The 22,874-nt window shown below is 45.4% G+C and overlaps 3 protein-coding genes across 4 annotated transcripts; 2 read left to right on the top strand and 1 right to left on the bottom strand.

The window, feature by feature from the left end:
* The first annotated feature begins 1,929 nt into the window (after window positions 1-1,929).
* On the top strand, window positions 1,930-7,745 carry LOC125551519 (uncharacterized). Its single transcript, XM_048714779.2, has 12 exons — window positions 1,930-2,194; window positions 2,327-2,404; window positions 3,519-3,600; window positions 4,349-4,416; window positions 4,695-4,796; window positions 5,356-5,445; window positions 5,673-5,747; window positions 5,932-5,964; window positions 6,465-6,539; window positions 6,890-6,937; window positions 7,260-7,333; window positions 7,446-7,745. The coding sequence occupies exons 1-12, from the start codon at window positions 2,072-2,074 to the stop codon at window positions 7,471-7,473; spliced, it is 876 nt and encodes a 291-aa protein (XP_048570736.1). The 5' UTR covers window positions 1,930-2,071; the 3' UTR covers window positions 7,474-7,745.
* A 5,334-nt stretch (window positions 7,746-13,079) lies between these two features.
* On the top strand, window positions 13,080-14,108 carry LOC147990394 (uncharacterized). The gene has a single exon (XM_087538203.1). The coding sequence runs from the start codon at window positions 13,080-13,082 to the stop codon at window positions 14,106-14,108; it is 1,029 nt and encodes a 342-aa protein (XP_087394329.1).
* A 998-nt stretch (window positions 14,109-15,106) lies between these two features.
* LOC125551529 (uncharacterized) lies at window positions 15,107-22,514 on the bottom strand. 2 transcript variants are annotated; one of them, XM_087515988.1, is made up of 4 exons: window positions 22,228-22,487; window positions 18,667-19,000; window positions 16,240-16,586; window positions 15,107-16,154 (listed from the first exon to the last, which is right to left on the bottom strand). In XM_087515988.1, the coding sequence occupies exons 2-4, from the start codon at window positions 18,689-18,691 to the stop codon at window positions 15,447-15,449; spliced, it is 1,080 nt and encodes a 359-aa protein (XP_087372114.1). In that variant the 5' UTR covers window positions 18,692-19,000; window positions 22,228-22,487; the 3' UTR covers window positions 15,107-15,446. The 2 variants fall into 2 exon arrangements, with proteins under 2 accessions (XP_087372114.1, XP_048570745.1); XM_048714788.2 differs by lacking the exon at window positions 18,667-19,000 and having other exon boundaries at window positions 22,228-22,514.
* Window positions 22,515-22,874: the final 360 nt, after the last annotated feature.

Here is a 22,874-nt window from a genome sequence, read left to right on the forward strand (position 1 = left end):
TGTAATTTTCATCTGCACAGGTTTGCCATAGAAGAATCTGTATTCTTCTAAATTAGTTTGCAAATTATCGCATTAATCCCATGTTGAATATCACTTAGCTGTTGACATCCTTACATGCAATATTTCCATCGATGGAAGGGCTAGTAAGAAATAACATAACCTTTTCAGTTTGATATATGGTTTTCTCAAATAACATGATAAAATAACAGCAAAAACTATCATTTGCAAGCTGTATCATATTTGTATGATCTATGTTTTGGGAAACCGGCAAATAGATGGACATCTTTTCCTAAAATCAATTTCTATTTTTCATGCATTGATATATTTATGAAATCTCCAATTATATTACCATACAAATAGACGGACACGGCAACGCGTGCCCATCATGATCTAGTCATACATGACATGCGATCATGGTTAGTGTTGCTCATGACATAATGCAATAAACTACCATAGCTTATGAAATACAAACTCGTACTAGGGCTTACATAACTGGTGACTAGCCGATGAGGTGAACCCGTTGATAGTACACGCCGTGGGGTACTACTCAAGCTCGTGCTCTATGTCATGAGTCTCTCCCTCACTAGGGGCAGATGACTCACTAGCTACCTCTGGAATAGGTGCAAATTGGTGACTGACTAGAAGACTCTCCCTCAGCAATTCGGCGGGAACACATGACATGGTGTCATGGGGTGGAGGGCCGAGTAAGTGTTGAGGTAGACATCACAATCACTCTGGGCCTAAGCACGAACACGGCTCGAGGCTTTCTTGTGTGACATGTTAGACTGTCCTGCTGTCCATGCGGGAGTGAGCTAACGAGAGAGCCAAACTGTGGGGCTAACTCCGCCTTAGGTGGGGGTGGAGAAATCAGAGGAGGACTATACCGTGAGAAGGGTCGTGCAAACACCGGTGCTACAAAGGATTCCCTAACGCGAGATAACTCGACAACCATGTGAGTTATAAGGATGCGCTTGGCGATCATATACCAGGAAAGATGTATCACGACCAAATCGTGCTCGCGCTCTGGTGGTGGGAAAACAACTCTCCCAACGATAGGAGAGATAGTGCCAACATAAGGGTTTTTCGCCCTTCACGCTGCCGGAGCAACAGGTGGAGAGAGGATACCCGCGGGGCTGTTCACCAAGAGTGATTGGCGTTGAAACGTGCCAAAGTGAGAGAGGGAAGGGAAGGAGGAATGGAGGGGGAGATGTGCCATGCATACCTTTTTTAGCCATGAAGTATACACAAGCCAATGTCGACCCCGTGTCATCCATTTGCTGTTTTGCGGCAATGCACGGATATCCAACTACTATATATGATGTTCAAGTTTTTCTACATCATATAATGTGTAGGTTTACCTCAGGTCAAAATTACTCATTTTGCGAACCAAGCTATGCTTGGATGGTTAGGTAGACAGTGGTATTTTCAGCCTACCAGGATTCAAGTTCCGGTACTCGCATTTATCCTGGATTTATTTTAGAATTTCCGGCGATGCACCGGTGACTTCGTATAATCTCAAGATGATATGCCGGCTCAGTCTCTCGAAGATGCTTATAGGGTAGGATGTGTGTTGTGTATACGAGCACCTGTGTCTCTGTATTGACATTAAAAATTATATCCATTTTTTTGTTTATCTTTCCCCCATACTTTTAGGCCTTGTACAATGGGAGATGTTTAGAGAGGTGCTTAGGAAAATAAATCGAATTTTTCTGAAACACCGTTATCTATTTCTACAAGAGACGCTTACAAATAAGCACCGATGCTTAAGCAAAACCTGGTTTCTCTAAGCACCCCTAAACATCTCCCATTGTAGGAGACCTTGGACGATTTGTCCGACATTTTTTGTTGAGACACATCCGACTTGGGTGGAGCAGCACGTATCGAGTTTGCCCCGTTCCGCACTCGCTGACATATGGGCCCCACCCCTTCTGAACGGGCTCCCCTTTCCACCCCCTCCATTCCGCCCAGACAGCCCGACCCGCTCCTCAGCTCACCTCACGCCGTAACCTAAGCTAGGTTTTCCTCCTCCACCTCCACCGGCATCACATCGGACGCGCGGCGGCGTGCAGCCATGGCGATGGTGGCACAGGCGGGCTTCGGCCTCACCCGCGTCGTCATGCTCGTCGGCGCGGGCGTGGCCGGCTCCGTCGTCCTACGAAACGGCCGCCTCTCGGAGATCCTCACCGAGATACAGGTGCGTCCCCTGGCCACGACCTGGCAGCTACTATCCTCTATTGAAAACTACGACCCCGATCCTTCAAGAGGCAGGAAGGTGGTTCGGTTTGGATAATTTGGTTTTGATGATCCGTGTCGCGTGGCCTTGCAGGAGTTTCTGGAGAAGGGGGAGATGGGTAAGGGAGGAGGTGGTGGTGCGGACCACGGCATCAACGACGCGCTCAACGAGGTACGCGTGTTGATCTACCTACCCTTAGTCTTAGCCATGTACTGCTGATGATGTGTACTCTTGCCATTAGTTTGACACACATGCTGTCATGCATCTCCACCGGAGCCTGTACCTCAAAATTGGAAGTACATGATACGATTAAGTGTATTTTTATATGACCCTATGCCCCGGTCAGCTGGTATTACCGATGGAGTAGTATTTATGCTTGCCCTTGTGATGAATGTTTGATATCTTGGATGTGATGCCCGTGATAAAGCCTTGTTTACATGGCTTGTTGACTTCATTAGCTATGGCTTCCAGCAAATATGTGGTTGCTTTATTTTGGCAAGTAATATTTTGGTCCAGCATGAAAATGTGTTTTGATGACTTGTTGCCACTAGTCCAATAGACCGGCCCATTTCAGAATAGAAACATGTGATGATTTGCAGCAATTATTGGATTTGGTTTCCTGATATGTTGATGTCAGCTGGTATGTTTTCTACGGATTCTGTAGTCTTAATGGTCTATATGGCAATAATATGTGATACTGGTAAATCTACAGAAATGTCTTTTGCCGTAAACATTATGAAATAGCTTCACTAAAATTCACAGCATCCGTAGAGACAAATCTGGTAACTCCGAAGCCTGAGGCTCACAATTTGCTTTGCTAGATTATTTCCTATTATTCTTGTGAGTTCCTCTTTAGTAATGTGGCCTTTGCATTCTTTTCTCTCTCTTTTTTTTGTTCTTCACACTGTGGATGCCTTGTCCTGATAGTTCGTTAGTGTGAGAAGCTGGTATGAACTTGGGATTATTGACTTCCTTGTTGATTTAAAAGATCTTTTGCTGTGCAATTCTTCCTAGATGGACGAATCACATGATGCATTGAAAATATGTTTGCTTGAATTTTTTTACATTAACATATCCTGTTGTCCTAAAGTAAAATTTACTCTACCTAAAAAAGGTTAATGTTCTTAGACGAACATTTTAAATGGCTGATAAGAGATAATGATAGTCATTGATGAAGTTAATCTAGACTTACAACCAGTATTTCTTTTCTTTGCTAAGTACTCATCTTCGTAAGCATATAATAATTCAATCCTGTCATGCTAAACTTACATTCTGGTCCTTTTAGGTGCGCCAACTGGCTATGCAGGTACGCAATCTAGGTTCTCCACGTTCGATAACTGTTCTCAGTGGAGGTTCTGGACAAACAGGTTTGTCTAGCTTGCGACAACTTCTTTTTCTTCTTCAAGAATTGTCAACTTGATAAATTGTCAAATTTGTATGTTTCTGACCAGGGATAGCTGCCTAACAAATGTTGGCTATACATTAGCCTGCAGTAAATATTGTACTCTCATTGTTTGTTGCTTCCGTTCGTTTCATTCATCCTAATTTACTTCTTCCTACTTCTAGACATTATTGATACGCCGAACTTCGTTATATAGTTTTCAGTTACTTTGTGTTAGGTGGATTTCTCTTGGTGGTTGTCTGGTTAAATTAGTTTTAACAGAACACGTTTTAGTAGAATATTTTGGAAAACCATTTTTTACTAATAATTAGGTTAAGCGATAAGTATGCAGAATCTTGTTTGGACTGGGAAACGTAAAACATGTTTCACCCGTGTGTACAAGATAAACTAATACTGGTTTATAGAAAACGTCTAATCATCATTTTTCTAAAAAATCGGTTTCCCAGTTTTACAGGAACCATTATTTACTTTTCCTCAGATTTGTTAGACTAACCAAACAAAGTTTCAGTTAGTTACAACCGTACACATATTTATGCAAAACCGATCTAGTAAAATCTCCTTAACCAAACAACCCCTTAGGTATTGTGTTAGCCCATGTCACTTTGTGTTGATTATACCAGCAAAATTTCCTGGCATCGTGTCAGTTGTGTGTGGTCAAACAAACTTACTGCCGTCATACATACATTGTGACAGTGTTCTTAATGTTTTTGCAGGAGTATCAGGATTAATAGTACCTGCAGCAACTGTTGGAGCACTGGGTTATGGTTATATGTGGTGGAAAGTATGTTTCTTCCCATCATGGCATTTATGCTTGTGTAATGCTCACAGTATCCTTACCTGCCAAAAGTATAGGATCTATCTGCTTTCCCCATTATTTCTACTACCATCACTTCTAAGCTACTCCCTCCGTCCCAAAATGTAAGACGTTTTTTTTGACACTATCATAGTATCAAAAAACGTCTTACATTTTGGGACGCAGGGAGTACATCTGCTCTTCTCGAAACTGCCATATTGTCTTCTTGAAGACCAATTCATTTTGAAGTGTTACTTCTTCTTCAGGGCATCTCCTTTGGGGACTTAATGTATGTCACCAAGCAAAACATGGCAAACGTTGTTTCAAGTATGACTAAACATCTGGAGCAAGTTCAGAGCTCTCTTGCTGTAAGTACATGTGGTGCCTGTAGTTCCGCACTGCAAAACACCTGTTTCCGTAAGATTTAAAATAACATCTGTTTCCATTCATTCCGAGGAGATGTAGTTAAATGTAGGTATTAGATGATTCTAATATGTATTATGCTGCTAGGATTATGAGTTTTGTAGCTTCTATTGTTTACAAACTAGTACTGCCGTGCAGAAATTCAGTCGACGGCCTAACTTGTTAGGGTATTGTTGTGTTGATAATGTTGTCTTGTTACCCACAGAAAGGGCAGTTGTTCACATGACATCCTCTATTAGTTTAACCAACTATTGTTGTGTGCAGAAAGAACAGTTATTTGATTGGTCCTCGGTCTTAATTTCCTTAACCATTTGGACCAGCAATCTTAATTTTGCTTGATGTTTAAACTGATATTCGTTTGAGGCTGTTGAAGATGAACTGGGAGTTTTCTTCCAAATTGTTGGCTCTGTACTGTGCCATTTGGTTTGATTGTCATATAGGAGGTTATTTCTGTAGTTTTGTATCATATTATCTAATATTTGAATTAATTTGATAATTACGCAGGCTGCTAAAAAGCATTTGACACAACGCATTGAGAAGTTGGATGACAAATTGGATCAGCAGAAGGCGCTTTCTGGGCAAATAAAAGATGATGTACTTTCTCCTTAACACCTTCATATGTATGATGTATCTGCATATCTATGTTTATTGGAATGCGTATGCGTTAGGTAGAAAGTTTAAAGTAGCATATATGACAAGATTAGGTGCAATAACTTGCTGTCTATATAATCTGTCAAGAGATGATTTTTTTTCTCTATTAACTTTGTTATTAAGTGTGCATGGGGTGCATATGGTTTTCAGATATATACTTTTCTGTTCAGGTTACTGGCGCACGACTGAAGCTTGAGAATATTGGTTCAGAGATTAAGAACATCAAAGAATTGGTCTGGGGACTGGTGAGTGTAACTCTGTTTGGCACCAGTCAGCTGGTCACATGATATGATTGTACCTCCTCTGTAACTAAATAGAAGACGTTTGCAAAAACTTCTATTTAGTTCAATTTGAACTGCAAAAATGTCTGATATTAGTTCCGGAGGTAGTAGTTTTTAAGTTTATATTAATCTGCTATTTCTCATACAGGATGAGAAGATGGATTCAATGGAAGCCAAACAGGTGGGTGTTCACTTAGAAAGGGTTCTGTTGTTATGTTGGTCCTTTTTAGTTTGCGTTGTTCAGTCCAACAAACTCTGCTGGGAATAGCATGTTTAAAGACTGAAAGATTGCTGTTCCTGTTTTGCACCTAAACGCAATTGTGTGATAAATGCCAGTCTCCTGAGTTGCACATAACCCTAAATCACTCTGCATAAGTGCACTCATGCCAATCTTAGTCCATGTGTATAAATCAGCTGGGTAGCCTGGGTTGAAGCATGCTGGGGTACTAATCTCTCGACATTTTGCACAAATTCACAATTACCGAATCACACGCCTGCCCTGAATACTCCTCCCCTCTCTAAATATTATTTTCCTAATTTATTAGTAATAAAATGGTATATTACCAAAATGTGAAGTTCTTTTTCATCCTTTGAAGTTTCGATCTACCTTTATTCCTTCAGTATGGTGAGTTCCATGTACTTGATTTTTCTTCTTCTTATGGTTACAATGTTATTCAACAGAATTTTTCATGCGCTGGTGTGATGTACCTCTGCCAATTCATAGAGCAAAGTGGTGGGAAGCTCCCTGAACGCCTGGTATGATCCTAAAGCATATATGGTAGAATCGTTGCTTCTGATATGGACCTTCTGTATTATGTGTAGTTTCTCTTCATTTTTGGACCTTTATGTGTAGGCCATGCTGCACTTGTATGCTGCTTTTTGTTCATTATTCATGAGTTGCGTTTGCAGCTACTCCCTCCGTTCCAAAATAGATGACCCAACTTTGTAGGGTGGTAATACTTGCAGTGTATTATCATGCAGTTCAAGACTCTTAAGAAATGTTTTGCAGTTAAACGTAGTATATCTGTTGGTGCTTACTGACATGTGATTCTTTGTAAGCTTCAACTGTTTGTCCATTTCATTAATATTCTCCTGATTTTGTGCAGGAAGGCATTAAACCATCAGCGAAGCGATTTGAAACAATTGGCATACAGGTTAGTCATAATATTTTAGACTTGACGGTAGCCTGTTTACTTTTCTTTGCAATGTTGTCCCTTGATATAAACAAGTGCTGGGCTTTGGAGTGGTCATGAAAATTGAAATTTAAGTGTTTACAATGCTGTCCCTTTATAAAACAAGTTTTTGCAATGCCTGTCCGTCAACAAAGTTACTCCCTCCATCCCATAATATAAGATTGCAAAACGATCTTACATTATAGGACAGAGGGAGTAGTAACAGAGATCATGCATTTTATACAAAGCTGCGCAGTGACCACAAATCACACTACAGTGGATAATTACCTCCATTTCATTTCAGGGGTTGCAACTAGCCATAGAAACAGGGAATTTTAGTGATTTCAGCAATGCTGATTCCACTGACAAGATAAGCAGGTTTGTGGACTGAACCTTATGCTGTGCAGATATGGTCTCTTTTAACTACTGGACCTGTACTGAAATAAGTATACCATATAAGCAAGTCGACAACCCGTGCCCTGTTTTGTAGGTCCAACTCGTTGAAGTCTGCCAACTAATTTTTTTCGGGGTTGGTGAGAAATGTATCCAGATTCGTTACTTCGTGGAACATTTAAAGGGAAATCCTTGCTGGATAAAATGTAAAGAGTCCCAGCCTTTTTGTTATTTGCTTGCAGGAAGTGCTGTTTGTTAAATTTGAAAATGTGTGCGAAGTAGTAGGTACTATGGAATCTAGACCAGATGTTATTCTGGCATCACTTATGCCTTGCATTTTTATGCAATACTTGCCGTAAATAAATGTACGTCACTTCAGTTTCCTTGAACCATTTCATTGATGGGTCTGTAATCGTGCTGTTTGTGCATTCCATTCTGATTTTCGTACCACGAAAAGGCTGCCGTGCCCCACTTTGGCTATTTACCGAGCCTACGACTGTTTGGCATTCTGGTTGATCTACCTGATTTTGTTTGCTCTACCTGATTGTCTATTTTAGTGTTTGTTTGATCTGCTTCCTGGACTTTATGGCTAATTTAACTGTTAGCTTTTTTTGAGGGTATGCAAATTGCGTACCTTAGCTTTATAGAAGGAGAGAAATAAGACATAACAACATCTACCACTCGCTGCGAACAACGAAGGCGACCAACTCCACACCGGTTTGTACAAAGACAACCAAACACAACAACACAGTTACGACACAAAATGCCTACCCAACACCGAGCCCCTCGCTGCGTCTCAGCCGACACTGAAGACCTTTGAAGAACAGCAACTCCAGCTTCTTTGGATTAGCCAGCGACGACCATACATGATGCCGGAGGAGAAAGATCCGGGCAGTGGTGAACATCGGAGGAGCGCATCATGGGACCTCGAGTCTCCCAGCACAATGCTCCCAACAGAGTAACAACCTCAAAGACGTTGCCAATAGAGTAACAACCTCAAAGACGTTACCATCATGCCGATCCTACGAATCAAGGCTTTCGCCCCGGAGGCAGTTGTCGATACAAGGTCGCGAGGAAGATAGCGTTGCACTCGGCGAAGCCTCCAGGAAGGTGAATGACACCCGCAGGTGCCATCAACGCCGGTCCGGCCACAACCGAAAAGGATTTTCATCCGTAGCGTTGCACATCTCCACGTCTGCAAGATCCCGACCAGTCCTGATCAGATGCCTCGCACCGCCGCCACCACAACAACTTGTCATCGAAGCCCCCCTCACTGCCGAGGGAGCACGCCTAAAGCCATCACCTTCAACATCGACTAGGAGCCGCAGCAACCACCGAGCGGTGCAAAGCCAGATCCGCCACGGTGGCCTTTACCCGTGCCAGGGGACTGCCACCAGAATGGATCCGACCCGCACCTTCGACCACACTCCGGCACCCACACCGTCGAGGCATCGCTGCCCGCCTCACACGGCAGCAACCGAACGCCCGCTGCCCGACAAGACCCTTCTTGGCAAGGCCTCGCAGCGCCGCCGCTGCCATGGCTGCGCCCGCACCGCCGCCGCCGCCAGTGCACCACCTACACCCTCCATCCTGCTACGCTCCACGCAAGGATTCGGAGACAACCGCCGCAACCCCTGCCGTGAGCACTCCAAGGACGTCGGCCAACGCCTAATTAAGACGCACCAGATCCGGGCCGAGATCCCCGGATCCGCGCTCCGGGCACCGCCAGCCAGCACCACCGACACGCCGCTAGCCAGCCACCAGCCCTAGCTCCGCCAGCTCCCGGAGGGTAGCGCCTCGCCGCCGTCCAGCCTGGAGAGCACCGCCCCGAGCCGCCCACCGACCAGCGAGAGCCACCAGCCGTGGGGCGCCAGATCCGCAGCCCGCCGGCCCACGCCAGGCCACGCAACCCCTGAGCAGCACCAGCACCTCCGAGCGCCGCCGGCCGTGTGCGCCAGGACCGGCCGGACCACGCCAGGCCGCGCCCTACACAGGCCAGACGCGCGCCGCCGCCAAAACACCTGACACCAAGAGGCAGGGCGTCCCGCGCCGCCTGTGCGCCTCGAGGGAAGGAGGGACCCCGCCGCCGCCGCCGCGCGCACGGGCTTTGCCCGGTGGCGTCCGCTGGCGGCGGCGAGGGAGGGGAAGGGAGGGGGTGGGGGTGGCGGCGGCGGGGATTAGGTTTCCGCCCGGGCCGCTCGCGGGAGCGGCACGAGGGTCGGCTTCTTAGCTTGAGACTAAAGATTTGATGTGAATGCATGCAGACAGGGTACGCAAGGAAGTTACTACCCCTTAGAGCAACTCTTGCGGATACTCACAAATCTGATACAAGGGCTGCTTATAAATTATTTTGCGGTATTCTGATATAAGGGCTGCTTTTAAATTTTTTGCGGTACCGTGAGGCCTTCGGCAGAGCAGATCTGCTTGCAAACTTGTCCTGCAAAATTTTACGGGATGAGTTTACAGGATTTGTTCCACGTCGAAGGCCTCGCACTACCGTGAATTTTCAGGAGCTTTGCAAATTCCTGATTTTACTTGATAGAGTATATAAATCAAACTTATAAATAATCCAATTGGCGGATCACAATACAACAATGCCTTCATTACAACAAATGTTTAAATTCAAATAGTTAATACAACAACAAATGGCACGGAAGGCAAATAATTGTTCAAGACACACATAAATACATATGACATTTATTAAAATAAAATGCAAATCTATCTCCCATAAAGTTGTCACCAATGCTCAACAAGATTATTATGGAATTGGTAGTGCGAAGCACCGTTCTCAATCTTTTGGTAGGTGTCAAGAAATGCATTGATCTCATCTGTGTTCTTGGCAGGCTTCACACGGGTACCAACATTATCATAATAAAACTTCAAGCTCAAATCTCTCTCATCCTCGATGACCATGTTGTGTAGAATTACACATGCAGTCATGATGTTTCTGAGAGATTTTTTATCCCAGAAGCGAGCATGACCTCAAACAATAGCAAACCAAGCTTGCAACAAACCACATGCCCTTGTGCTTGGGCAAAAAATGTGTGTTTCTTAGTTTTTGGGTCACTTGTCTTCACAAATGTTGACCATGGAGGATATTTTTTCGGTAAGATAATACCCCATGGTGTGGTCATGTCCATCGATGGTATAGTTGCAAGCCGGAGCTTTTCCATTAGCTAGGCGAGCAAAAAGATGAGATAGTTACACATTGATGAGAGACCACGACAATTCAAAGTAGCAATGCCAAATCCACAAGTTGTGTGAAGCCACGCCTTCGAGCACAATAGTTGGTGTACATTTTTGGCTGGTGTATTGCCCCGTCCAAGCAATCGTTCTTCAACCTCCAATGCATGCAATCCACATTGCCAAGCATGCCCGGCCATCCTCTTTCTTCATTCTTTTTGTGTCCTCCTTATTTGGAGCTCGAAGATACTCCGGATCAATGTCTTTGCAAAGACCCACACACATTTGAGCATGGTATCTTCTCCAATGTGAAGATATTCATCGGTGTAGTCAGCCGGAAAACCATATACAATCACTCGCATTGTCGTCAATATTTTTTGGTATGAACTAAACCCAAGCAAACTGAGGACATTCCTCCGGCAAGTGAAGAAACGACAATTTTACTCGCAAGCTTCAACTATGTGAAAAAAATATACACATTCGATCATCTACAGGAAAGATGAGCCGAATATGTCGGTACCTCGGTGAAGTAGTCTTTCATGAGCATGTTGTGGCTGAGAGCTCGGTCGCGCGGAATGCAAAGCTGGCCAACCATTGATCCGCGACACTTTCTCTTCGGGCCGGTTTCAAATTTGTTAATGATATAAAACAACACTAGATGGCCGACATCGTCGTCCAAAATCATCTCCTCTATGTCGGAATCATGTGATGAAGACGACGAAGAACTCCAAGCATCCATCTAAAAAAATAAATCCACGCCTAAGATTTTTCTAAAATATCGCCGCACCTAAGATTAAAACAATAAATGGGCTTCAAATTACATTCCCCAGAAGCAATTCCGCCGGCCAGAATGAAGGCAGTCCCGCCTTTCTTCTCCGTTGCTGACCGAAGCAAAACGACCGACCTCTTCACCACAGCCACAAACCCGCGGCGCCAGCGAGCAGGGCTACACCCCGGGTGATTCCGCGGCTCACCAATGTCCAGACCAACTGGATCCGCCCACTACGAAGCCGCGCGGCAAGCTCCGGGGCAGATCCATGGCGGCGGCCGCCGCTAGCCCACGGGAAAAATGGGCACCCTGGCCTCCGAAATTGGTGGGGAAGGTACGGCAGGGAGCGGTGGAGCTACTCGATAGCGCGGGGCGGCCGAGGCAGCAAGTGACGGTGGGGAGATGTGGCAGCGGTGGAGGTGTCCTCGCGGGCGCAAGTTGGAATTTCCTTCACGCCAAAGAGTGGGTGGGATAGAGGAACCAACAAAAAGAGGGTGAAAACCGTAGATATGGCAGACGCAGCTCGAAGTTTATAATACCTTACAAAAAAATTTAGATGACAACCGAATATAGCGGATCTGTTTTGTGCCAAAAAATGATCCCAGTCTTATAGCGAACGACTGTTTTAATGGGTCTGCTAGAGTTACTTTTAAGGCCATCCACTATATGGAGCGTGGACGGCGTAAAATTGGAATTCAATTCATCTTTTGGGAGCATATGCTCCTACACACTATTTTTTTGTTTGTAAATGTTATTTTTTTAAAAGAAAATTGAGTGTTCATTGTCACATCCAAATGCTAACTGCAAATTTTTAGGGGGGAAACCTTAAGCATTTTGACTTGCACAAAAAAACAACTCGAACACCAATGTTATCTCTACATTTTACATTTATTTTTGTTTTTCACTGACAAAGCATTGCTATATCGTTTCACATGAAAATTGTCAAGTATGCTTACTACACTAACAAGAACATCTACTAAAAAGATCAGAGTTTTTAAAATTTATTTACTATTATTTTGAGTTTATTGTTCATCAGGGAGCACGTGCACCCAGAGATAAAAACGTGCACCCTGCAGCCCTGCTTATAGCCCGCTTACTTGTCAATTTCGCCTATGTGGAGGGAGAGCATGAAAAAGCGAGAGGAAAGTGAGCTCTCATGCAAGAGCCTAACTATTTGCCTGCTCCTAAGCAGATACAAGAAAGAGATAGAGAGAAGGTGGAAAAGAAATACTACTCTTGTAGCTAATCTTATAGCCAACCTTATTGTATAAGTGACTATAAATGATGATTATATATACTTCCTCCATCCCAAAATTCTTGTTTTAGATTAGTCTAGATACGGATGTATCTAAACTAAAACATGACTTAGAGCAACTCCAAAGGGCCGACCCATTTCGTCCGCCTGCGTCCGTTTGGGTCTGCGCGGACAAAAGTGGCGGCCCAACGCGTCGACCCAAACCCAAATCACGTCCGCGTTGCATCCGTGCCAACGCATTTGCGGCCCAAAATTGCGCCCCAAATGCATCGGCGCGGACGCCGAACGGATGCTTCGCGCGCCTTCCCGCTGTCTGCCGCGTCTCCACATGGCGGTCGTCCAACTACCCGCTGCCCACGCGGTCAGTTTAATTTACGACGACGGGCCCACACGTCAGCGACGGCGCTCGTCCTTTTTTAAGCCGACCGTGCGGTGGGGCCGTCCTCATCCAAACTCGCCGTCCACATCTGCCATCCTTTGCTCCCTCGTCGCCAGCAAACCCTAGCAACCACAACCACAGCGAGATGGGTCTCTTCTCCGGCGCCAGCGGCAGCAAGGTCAAGGGCAAGTCTCTCGCCACCCCTTTCCCCTCAGAGTTCCTCCCGCCTTCGCCGGCGCCGGCGCCTCGCCGGCAGAGGCAGCGCGTGAGCGTGCCAGTGCACCAGACGGAGTGGCACTGGCAGCACCACCAGCCTCTGTCGTATCCCGACGTGACGCTGCCGCACGACTGGCATCTGGATCCAGATAGGATCCTAGTGCCGACGGCGCCGCGGTCGGCTCGTGCTCACGCAGAGGAGGTGCGGCGCCGGCGGGCGCTGCTGACGCCGGAGCAGCGCCGCGAGGCCGTCTACGCAACCGACTCGCCCAACTGGGCGAGGTGGTTCGCCTTCGAGCACGAGGAGGCGAAGCGACGGGGCGTGCGCGAGGTCGACCGGGGGTCGCAGCCACCGGCGCTCGTCGTTCGCGAGGAGGACCAAGCGGCGGAGGACGCCTACCAGGCGGCACTTGCGGCCGTCTTCCGGGAGAGCGAGGAGGACGGGCGGCGCAGGGCGGAGGCGGCGGAGGCGAAAGAGAAGGCTTGGTACGAGGCGGCAATGGCGCAGGCCCTTGCCCTTTCCGCGGCGGGCGATAGCGTGGTGCCGTCGGTGGCCCCGCCGTCCCCCATCAAGCCGGAGCCGGAGCCCGAGCCGTCCCCCATCGAGCGCTACTCCTGGACGGGAGTAGTGCGCGAGTGGGTACCCGCGCCGCCGGTCTGGACGGGAGCGACGCCGGCGCAGGAGCAGACGTACCTCGAGCACTGGCGCAAGATCAGGGTGGCCGAGGAGCGCCGCGACGGCGAGTACCTAGAGATGCTCGAGCGCGACCTGGAGGAAGAGCAGCGCGAGGCTGAGGAGGAGGCGCGCCAGGCCGCGGCTGCACAGGCGGCCGCACAACCCCCCGCGCCGGCACAGCCCGACATGACGGCGCTCTGGAACACGGCGTTCGCCTGGGCCGGGCCGGCGCCGATGCTCATCGACTTCACGGACCCCGAGGACGAGGACGAGGACGCCTAGGGCAGCGCGCCGCCTCGTAGTTTAGACTGTTTTTATTTTTTTAAATGCAAATGTGGACGCGTGGACTCTCGCCGGCCTTTGTGGCCGGCTTTAATGTTTAATTAATGCTGTTTATCTTTTTAAATATGCATGCGTTCATTTTTTTTCGCAGTAAAAAATGGGTTCAACCCAGCGTTGGACGCACGCGCCGACCCAAATGCGGAAGCGTACATCCGTATCCGTCTGGCCGACCCGAACGGACAAAAAGAGGACGAAATCGTCATTCGTTTGGGTCGGCGAAGTTGCTCTTATACATCCGTATTTAAACAAATCTAAAACAAGAATTTTGAGATGAGTATATGATACTCCCTCCATTCCATAATGTAGTGCTTCCTCTATCCACATGCTTCAACTTTGATTGTAAATTTAACTACTAAGACCGATTGCGACGGAAGCAAAAATTATATCAGTGAATTCGTATTCGAAAGAAGTTTTCAAGTACATAATTTTTTCTCCCGCCGCAGTTGGTCTAATTGGTTAAATTTATGGTTAAAATTAGACCTCGAAAAATACGGGCGCATTATATTTTGGAATGGAGGGAGTATGACAACATAGTTGTTTGTACTATCAACCATGCTCTAAGTGCGGACAGGTTTATACCCATCGCAAAGAAAATCATAAAATATAGTTGTTGCTCTCCCTTGTTCATCCTCCTCCGAATATTCCACGCACCGCTTCCTGCTGCACTGGCGACCGAGCCTGCTGCCTTTGCCCACCGTCAGCCTAGTGCCCGTGTTTGTGTCGGGCGCGCACGTGGCCATATGGTCACCTGTGGTGAGCTATTGCTTTGTGCTGCTGATGTGATGTGTACTAGTATGAATTTTCTGCGATACATAACATACACACAAATAACTCACCCCTCATATATCTGAGCATACTTTATTTAGACTTTAGTGTGCCCATTGTATAAACTGCTGGTGAAGCGAAAGGCACTCCTCGAGCTGAAGAAAATTCACACATTCAGAAAACAAACCACACATAACATACCATCATTTTCAGTTGACATTTGTAATCTTGGGACATCTGATCATACATAGAATAAGCCATGAGCATAAGATGCTCACAAATTGTCCGCAAACTACACTGGACTATCAGGTAAGGTGTTAAGGCAAGTTACATGATAATAACTAACTAATAGTTTTCCCGCGAAAAAACTAATCATATTTACCAATGCTTATAGCACAAGAGGTGCACCAATATGTAGCAGCACAAACAAGGCCCTCTGAAGTCTGAAGAACAATTCATCCACGGACAGCATGGGCTGAATTTAAAGCAATGAGCCGTGATTAAGCAATCAAACTATAAGGCTCCAGGCTCCCCTCCACTCAAGAACTTGTGGGCCCATGCCTCTAGGTACTCCTTACCCATACTCATGAAAAAACTTCGATGCACTTCAGACTCTGGCTTACAAAGATAAATCCCAACTGACAGCCTATCAGCAGGTGTCAACGGAATTTCCTTTAGCATGTTCCACAGAGGAGCATTTGGGTCTGACAGTGGTGGTGCTGTCCGTGTTGGTTTAGCGAGTCTGTCATGGATCCCCATTAAGTTCCTGTTGAACGCGTCTGGTTTCCTGCTATCATGTAGCGCAACAGCCTGTGGCTTTGGATTTGCTTTTGCTTTGCTGACTATCTTGCACTGCTTCAAGCTGGGTTTGAGAGCAGCTATTGTGCTCTCAGCCGATCCTGATGGTTCAGCAGATGGTGCACTAGTGCCTGACATAACTTCACATGGTACTGTACCAACGGCGCTAATAACTGCAACCTCATGACACTCATCTTCACCCCCCAAAACAACTTTGTCCAAGCCTGCCTCGTGTGGGTCCCCTGTGTCTGCATGAACAACCATCATGTTCAACGGATCCTGGGTTTCCATCTGATCATCATTTAAGTCAGCATCTGTCAGCAGGTCTGTCATAGAGGCACCATCAACTGGGCAATCGCTGAAGAGAGCTTGCAAATGGTCGAAGAATGGAATGGGTTTAACGAGAATAGCACGTTCTGCTAACTATACAAGAAAAATGAAAATTATCCATTAGTGCACTGGGAAAACTACAAAATATTAAATTACTTTCTAGTGATGCAATACTTACGGGTAGAGCAGCCATGGTTGCAGAAGGTAGTATTAACATTTTGTTTTTCTTGTCAAACCTGCTCCCGTTCTCGTTCATATAACGCGCCACAATATTCCAAACCTCCTTGAAACGCCTCAAATGGCGATGGACCTGATCAACAGTGTAAGCAGACTCAAATCTAGCATTTAGTGCAGCTTGGCAATAATGGTGGTGTGTCTTCTTGAATTTGGTCTTAGGTGGCATCGCCTTCTTTTTCTCAAGGTACCAATTAAGTAGAAACTTTGACATTACTGAGGGCCAATTTGTGGCTCGTGATCTTTTGGTTTTAAAGGAATTCTGATCTTCGCCTAGGTCCATGATGTGATCTGCAGGAAGTATGTAAAGCCACAGAATTAAGATGACTAAGCTACATTATTGATGTGAGGTCAATGATAAGACGTAAATCATACTTACAGTCATGTAAAAAATAGTGGAAGCCATACAAGTAACCGTAGTGCAACAAGTGGTGCAAACGTCATCAAATAAATGCATTCAGCACTGCTAAATAATACATCGCAATGAAAATAAATCGATGTTCACCCTAAACCCATCAGGCAGATACACATTAACCAGTGGCAGTTCACCTCTACTTGATCTGTTACTATAATCAATCCAGAAAGTTCTTATACTAACTTCGGTCTCTCCAAATCAATGTACTACCTATTGGCAATTCACTTCTGGCTGATCTATAAGACCATAACTAATATAATCAATCTAGGCACTATTTAGAATCTTTGGTCATCATAGGAGATGATGTCTATACTTAACAGTTATCTTACTGTGCCCAACAGAACATGGGTTACAAACTTCACTTAAGTCCTGTATGGAAAAGAGGTTCTGTGAGCAAGAAATATAAAACACCCATTCAGCGTTCAAACACCCACTTCATCTTCATGCAAAGATAATATCATTGGTGATTGGACAATTCTTGGTGGTGCAGTAGGGTTATTAAATGATGATATTCACAACCTATATATGACGACAGTATTACTAGGTTTAACTGCATATCTTATATCTGCTAAGTAGTACCACCACCTAACCACAAGTATGATGTCATCACGTTGTAAAAACATTATCTCATTTTCATCAGCCATGGTATCAAGATTCACATTCAACAACTTAAGTGATCTGAGATCCATCAACGAATGCTACAGATGGCCAGTAAAAGTAAGCTCAGTTTGGCTCTTGTTACAAATACAAGTAAAGTGTATATACAAATGTATTAAATACCCATATAGGCTCAAGCAAGTGAAGATTAACAAGGCATCATGGGATGAGAGAGCTAAAAGGCACGGATACGGAGACACGGACACGGCAATACGCATACGGGGACACGGGATATGGCATTTTCCAAAAAAAGGCTACGGGGATACGGCGAGTATAGAACAAAATTTTAAAAATATGCCATGTAATCAATACCACTATATAGTGTATGAATAAGTTTGAATAATAGCCATTCGATCTGCAGCATCCGACGGCTGAGAAGTGGCAAATCCAAGCGTTATTGGCCGTTAGATCATCTCATTGGTTGTGCAGGATTTCCCCACGTGTATGGACAGTAACGTCCTGAGTGTAAGAGGTGGGAATCTCTTCTCCATTTCTCTGGAACCTCCTTTTCATGGCCACCGAACAAGGACATCAGCATACATTCCAAATGGAACTGTATATAACAATCTTCTACGCTTCCCTGTACATAACAATCTAGCAAGCTTGCTAGATCTTCACCAATTGCAGCTAAAAATGAGAGATAAAAATCATCAATCAAATGGAGCTGACAAGAATTGAACGGCAAGTTTGACAAACACGGATCATCATTTAGAAGAAGCAGAAGGTGTTAAATGGGAATGGGGAGAGGATAAGAACATGATCAGAATGGGAGTTCATCAAGCGAGCTCCATTCAAAGCATTAACAAATGGATCCATTCCTCTGTTTAGTCTCCAACAAGCAACAGAATAGCTCCAACAAGCAACGGGAGCACATGACGGGGACCAAGAGCTGCGTGCTCCCATGGAGCCTTGTGCCGTGGTGGCCGAAGCGCAAGGGAAAACAACTACGGGCGCATGGGGATGGGGTGAGAGACAGAGCTCTAGGACGCTGGAGAAGACTGGTCCATTTGGATCTTAACGGAGCCTAAGACAGTGGGGAAGTATGTAGAAGATTAGAGAAGAGATAACTGGAGAAGATATTGACTGGGCCAGTGCAGCCTGCACCCCGATTGAGCCCATACACGTAGTATAGCTGGCCTTCCGTGCCTTATTCCAAAAAACAACTAGGCTTTCGCACGAATAAATTTGTACTGGTGATAATGCTTACAGTTAAGTATTTTGTTAGGATTGCCTAAAAACGTATTTTGTCAGGATTGCCTAGAAAAAGTATTTTGTTAGGAATATAAAGAACAGACTTACTGTGAATAATGTGTGAATAATGCATGTCTTCAATTTTAGCCCATAAAAATGTACCCTAAACGTATGGAGTGAATGTTGTAGCAACATTGACCAACGCGACCACCGACCAGGCGGTAAGTGTTGATAATTGGTGTATAGGTGATCTGAACGCCATACGCATACAAGCTCCTCTTGGAGTCTGAATCCCATAGACATAGAATCCACTTCTGAACGCCGTGATTGAAAAAAATGTCGACCAACGCGACGCACTCCAGTGTCATCCAATCACAGCCTGATTGTGTCATGCTGCTAGGCCATCGTACTTGTTAGGACATTCCGCCTGACATGAAGGAAGCTGGATGGGTCGCACCCGAATTGAGTCACACTTTAGTCCAATCCAAAATATAATGTTGGAGTATTACAAAAATACTATAGCTCCACATACTATTTGTTTGCTAGAATGTTAAAGAAAATGTCATGATAGTTGCGAATAATTATTACAATTTTCAATTCATATTTGCTTTTGGTTTTACCTTGGATTGTGTTTTCTTCCCTAAAAAGCACATTTCAAAGCTACATTGATTGACAATATCTTTGTTACGTGCAAATCACGTGCAACTTGCTAGTACAGAGTTAAAGACAAAATATTAAAGAAAAACTGAGATGAGATCAGAGTACTGCCCCATTTGTTGTCTGCCTTTTCAAGTTCTCAATCATCAACAGCCTCCAGACCCATGTTATTACAACTTGCAAAATGCATCACTTAATTGGCTACCGGCTGTGGCGCAGCCAGATGCCATGCTCCCTAACAGCAAGCAGCAATCAACACTAAGCAGCAGCTAATCAAAAACATCATGCAGCAATCAAAAACCCAAACAGCAACATCATGGCTGCAAAGAGATGAAGAGACTCAAGGACTCGAGGTTAATTGCTCCAGCGTGGTTGCCTTTGGGAGAAGAGGTTGCCGCCTTGCCGGGCTTGGAAAACGGCTCGACCAGGCGGCGGCGGCCGAGTCCAGGCAGTGGCGGCGGCGGCAGCGGCAGCGTGTTAGCTGGAGCCTGGACAGGTTCGAGGTCGAGCAGCCTGAAAATTTAGGGTTCGTATCAGGCCGAGCCCGTTACTCTGCATCCCGAGTCCCCAGCATGTTCCTTGCGTATCCCAGCCGTATCCCTATTTATTTCTCTTTCTTTTTAATTCAAAAATGAGGGGATACTGCAGGATATGCATATCCCAGCGTGTCCGGCCATATCGCTGTGTCCTTCCATACCAGGACACCGATTTGGCAGTTTCATACGTGTTTGTGCTTTTTAGTGAGAGAGCACTTCGAGCACATCACTACATTGCAAGATGGGTGTATGAGGCATAAGTACAAAACGATGACAATGATGAGTTTGTTTCAATTGGAGTTTTTGCTGCCCTCTTATACAAGATGTTGTGTCTCTCTTATACGCAGCAATACCATCCAATGTAACTGACAATGACGAGTTCAGGCAGATGGTTGAGGCCATTGGTCAGTTTGGCCCTGGTCTTGATCACCTACTCAATATGATCTCCGTGAGCCTTTACTGAAGGCTGAGTATGCAAAAACCAAGAGTGAACTCAAGGAAGAGAGGGGATGAGAAGATTGAAAATGGCTGCTCTCTGATGACCGATGCTTGGACTGATATGAAGAGGAGAAGCATTATGAAACTGCTCACACATTGTTCAGAAAGTGTTAGCTTCATCAAGCCGAAGGAGACAACAGCCACACCACATACAAGTGAGATGATCTTCAATCTGAATATCTGATTGACAAAATAATTGATGAATTAGGTGCTGAACAAATGGTGCAGGTTGTGACCGACAATGCTTCGAACAACATGGGGGCTAAAGATCTCCTGAAAGTGAAGAGGCCAAACATCTTTTGGAGCTCCTGTGTGCAATGTTCAAGATATCGCTAACTGGTACCATATCAGTCAGGTGCCGAGTAGGGATAAATAGGCGAATTTTCCAGTTTATCGGCCAATAATTCAGTTAAACAGCTATTCGGTGACCCACCCAGTAGCGATTAATTGACCGATATGCCGATTAACTGGCCGATATTTGGAACAATGCCTGTGTGACTCACACTGTCAATCTGATGCTCCAAGGGATTGGCACCTTGTCTAAGTTCAAGAAGATACTTGACCAAGCCAAAGCTTTCACAATATTTGTGTATGGGTACCACCGCACCTTGGAATGCATGAGGCCCTTCACCAAGAAGATAAAAATCATCAGGCCAGGAGTGACCCGATTTCCTTCCCGATTTCTCACTTTGCAGATAAGGCTGATTCACTAAGGAAGATGGTGGTATCCTCGAAGTGGGACAAAACACGAAGAAAGGCAAGAATGCAACAGCAATCATTCTGAATAAGGCCATTTGGAAGGGAGTGAATCTTTGCATTAAGGTGTTCGAGCCCTTGGTGAAGGTGCTACCCTTGGTTGATGGTGATGTGTGGCCGCCCATGGGCTTTGTGTATGGAGAGATTGTGAAGTCAAAGAAGGAGACAAAAGAGGCTTTTGGCAATGTCGAGCGTCATTACAAAGATGCGCTAGCCATTGTTTACAAGAGTATGAAAGATAGGATTGATGCCCCACTGCATTTGACTGCATATTTGCTGAATCCACACTACAGCTATGCAGATGAGAGCATATTTGATACCACAAAAATGGATTGTGCAGAATGTGGAGACATTCTATAATGGAAATGAAATCACTCAAGACAAAGTTGCGAACTATGAATTACCTATGTTCCAAAACAGACCCTTTGGAAAGAAGCTAGCAAGGACTAGTCCAAATTTTGACTATAATCCTGGTTAGTCATATCACTTATTAAGCATATTTTCTTATTTGTGTTCTGAAAATAATTGTGAGAGAAACTGGAGCGAAAGGCGCTTTCAATCAACTCACAACAAAACTCTGTCAAAACCGCATCTGGTTTCATCTCATAACTTACAACTGTTAAGCGCTAGGCGTTAATTGTGTGTTTTGTCACTGCCTAGCGCATATCTCACCTAAGCACACACCTAGCATGATTAAGCGCTAGGAGTACTGTTGTCGCCTAGTGCCTAGGCATGCTTAAGCACACTTTTTTCACTGTAGGGTACAGGACAATTGGGACTGCTCCATAACAACAAAAATTGGAAAAGTACCAGTAATGACTAACGAGTAACCATCTCTACTTCCCATACGTGTTCATTTCATCATTTGTGGAAACGCATTCAAATAAACATTGTTGTCTTAACAAATGATCTTGTAACAGCTAAAAGAAAGGCCTTTTAACAAGATGTTAGGCAGCATTTAACACTGATCAGAGTACAATACTACTACGTGTTCGGTGCATGTTTAATTGTGCAGTACACAAAGATTACATGCAAATGTATTGTGTTATCCGTAAGACCGTAAGGGAAGGCTACTTCGACAGCTCAGCTAAGATTTGCATGAACAAACGGAAGTAGACCAGCAAAACCAAACCATACAACCAAGGCTCTCGTCGATCCTTTGAAAATTAAGAAGAATCGCGACTCTTCATGCCTTTCCGTAGATCAGAAAGAATCAAATCACCTGAGTCCTCGCCGCCTTCTTGGCCTCCGGACATCGACTCCGTCGCCGCCCAGCAATCCAACGATATGGAACGCTCACCGCGTGGCCTGGCGATTGATGGGGGCGCGCAGCCGGGTTGGGGGGGCGGCGGCGGAGGCGGGGTGTCTCCCGGCGGCGAGGTGCGCGCGTGGCCGCGGGATGTGACCTGCGGGTGCGAGAACGGATTTGGGGATTTTTGGGCTGCTGTGCCAAGTGGGCCCCACAAGTACCAGATGTATGCCTAACAATTTTTGGTGGTTTGTAAAAAATAAATCGTTGAGGGAAGACATCATGACTAGCTTTATATTGAAACTAAATACGAATTACCTCCTCCGTCCTATATTTTTTGACACTACACGAATATTGAAAAATGTTATTGGACGGACAAGTTTCGAGACTAGACAGGCAGAAGCCATTCATCCAAGTACTCAAAATCTTATTACAATAACTATAACTCGCTAGCACATGTGTCCCATTATTAGAGCAACTCTAACAGACTCCGCAAAATGTTCCGACTCGCAAAATAACCGCCAAATTGCGGGTCGGGGTCAGAAAATCTGCACGACCAGACCCCGCATCCTGCGCCGGCCCGTAAATTTTTTTGCGGGGCGCAGCAAATCTTCTCTCCC

This window comes from Triticum urartu, chromosome 1A, assembly GCF_056163025.1.
Source record: "Triticum urartu cultivar PI428250 chromosome 1A, HENAU_Tu73, whole genome shotgun sequence".
In the NCBI taxonomy this organism is placed as follows: Eukaryota; Viridiplantae; Streptophyta; class Magnoliopsida; order Poales; family Poaceae; genus Triticum; species Triticum urartu.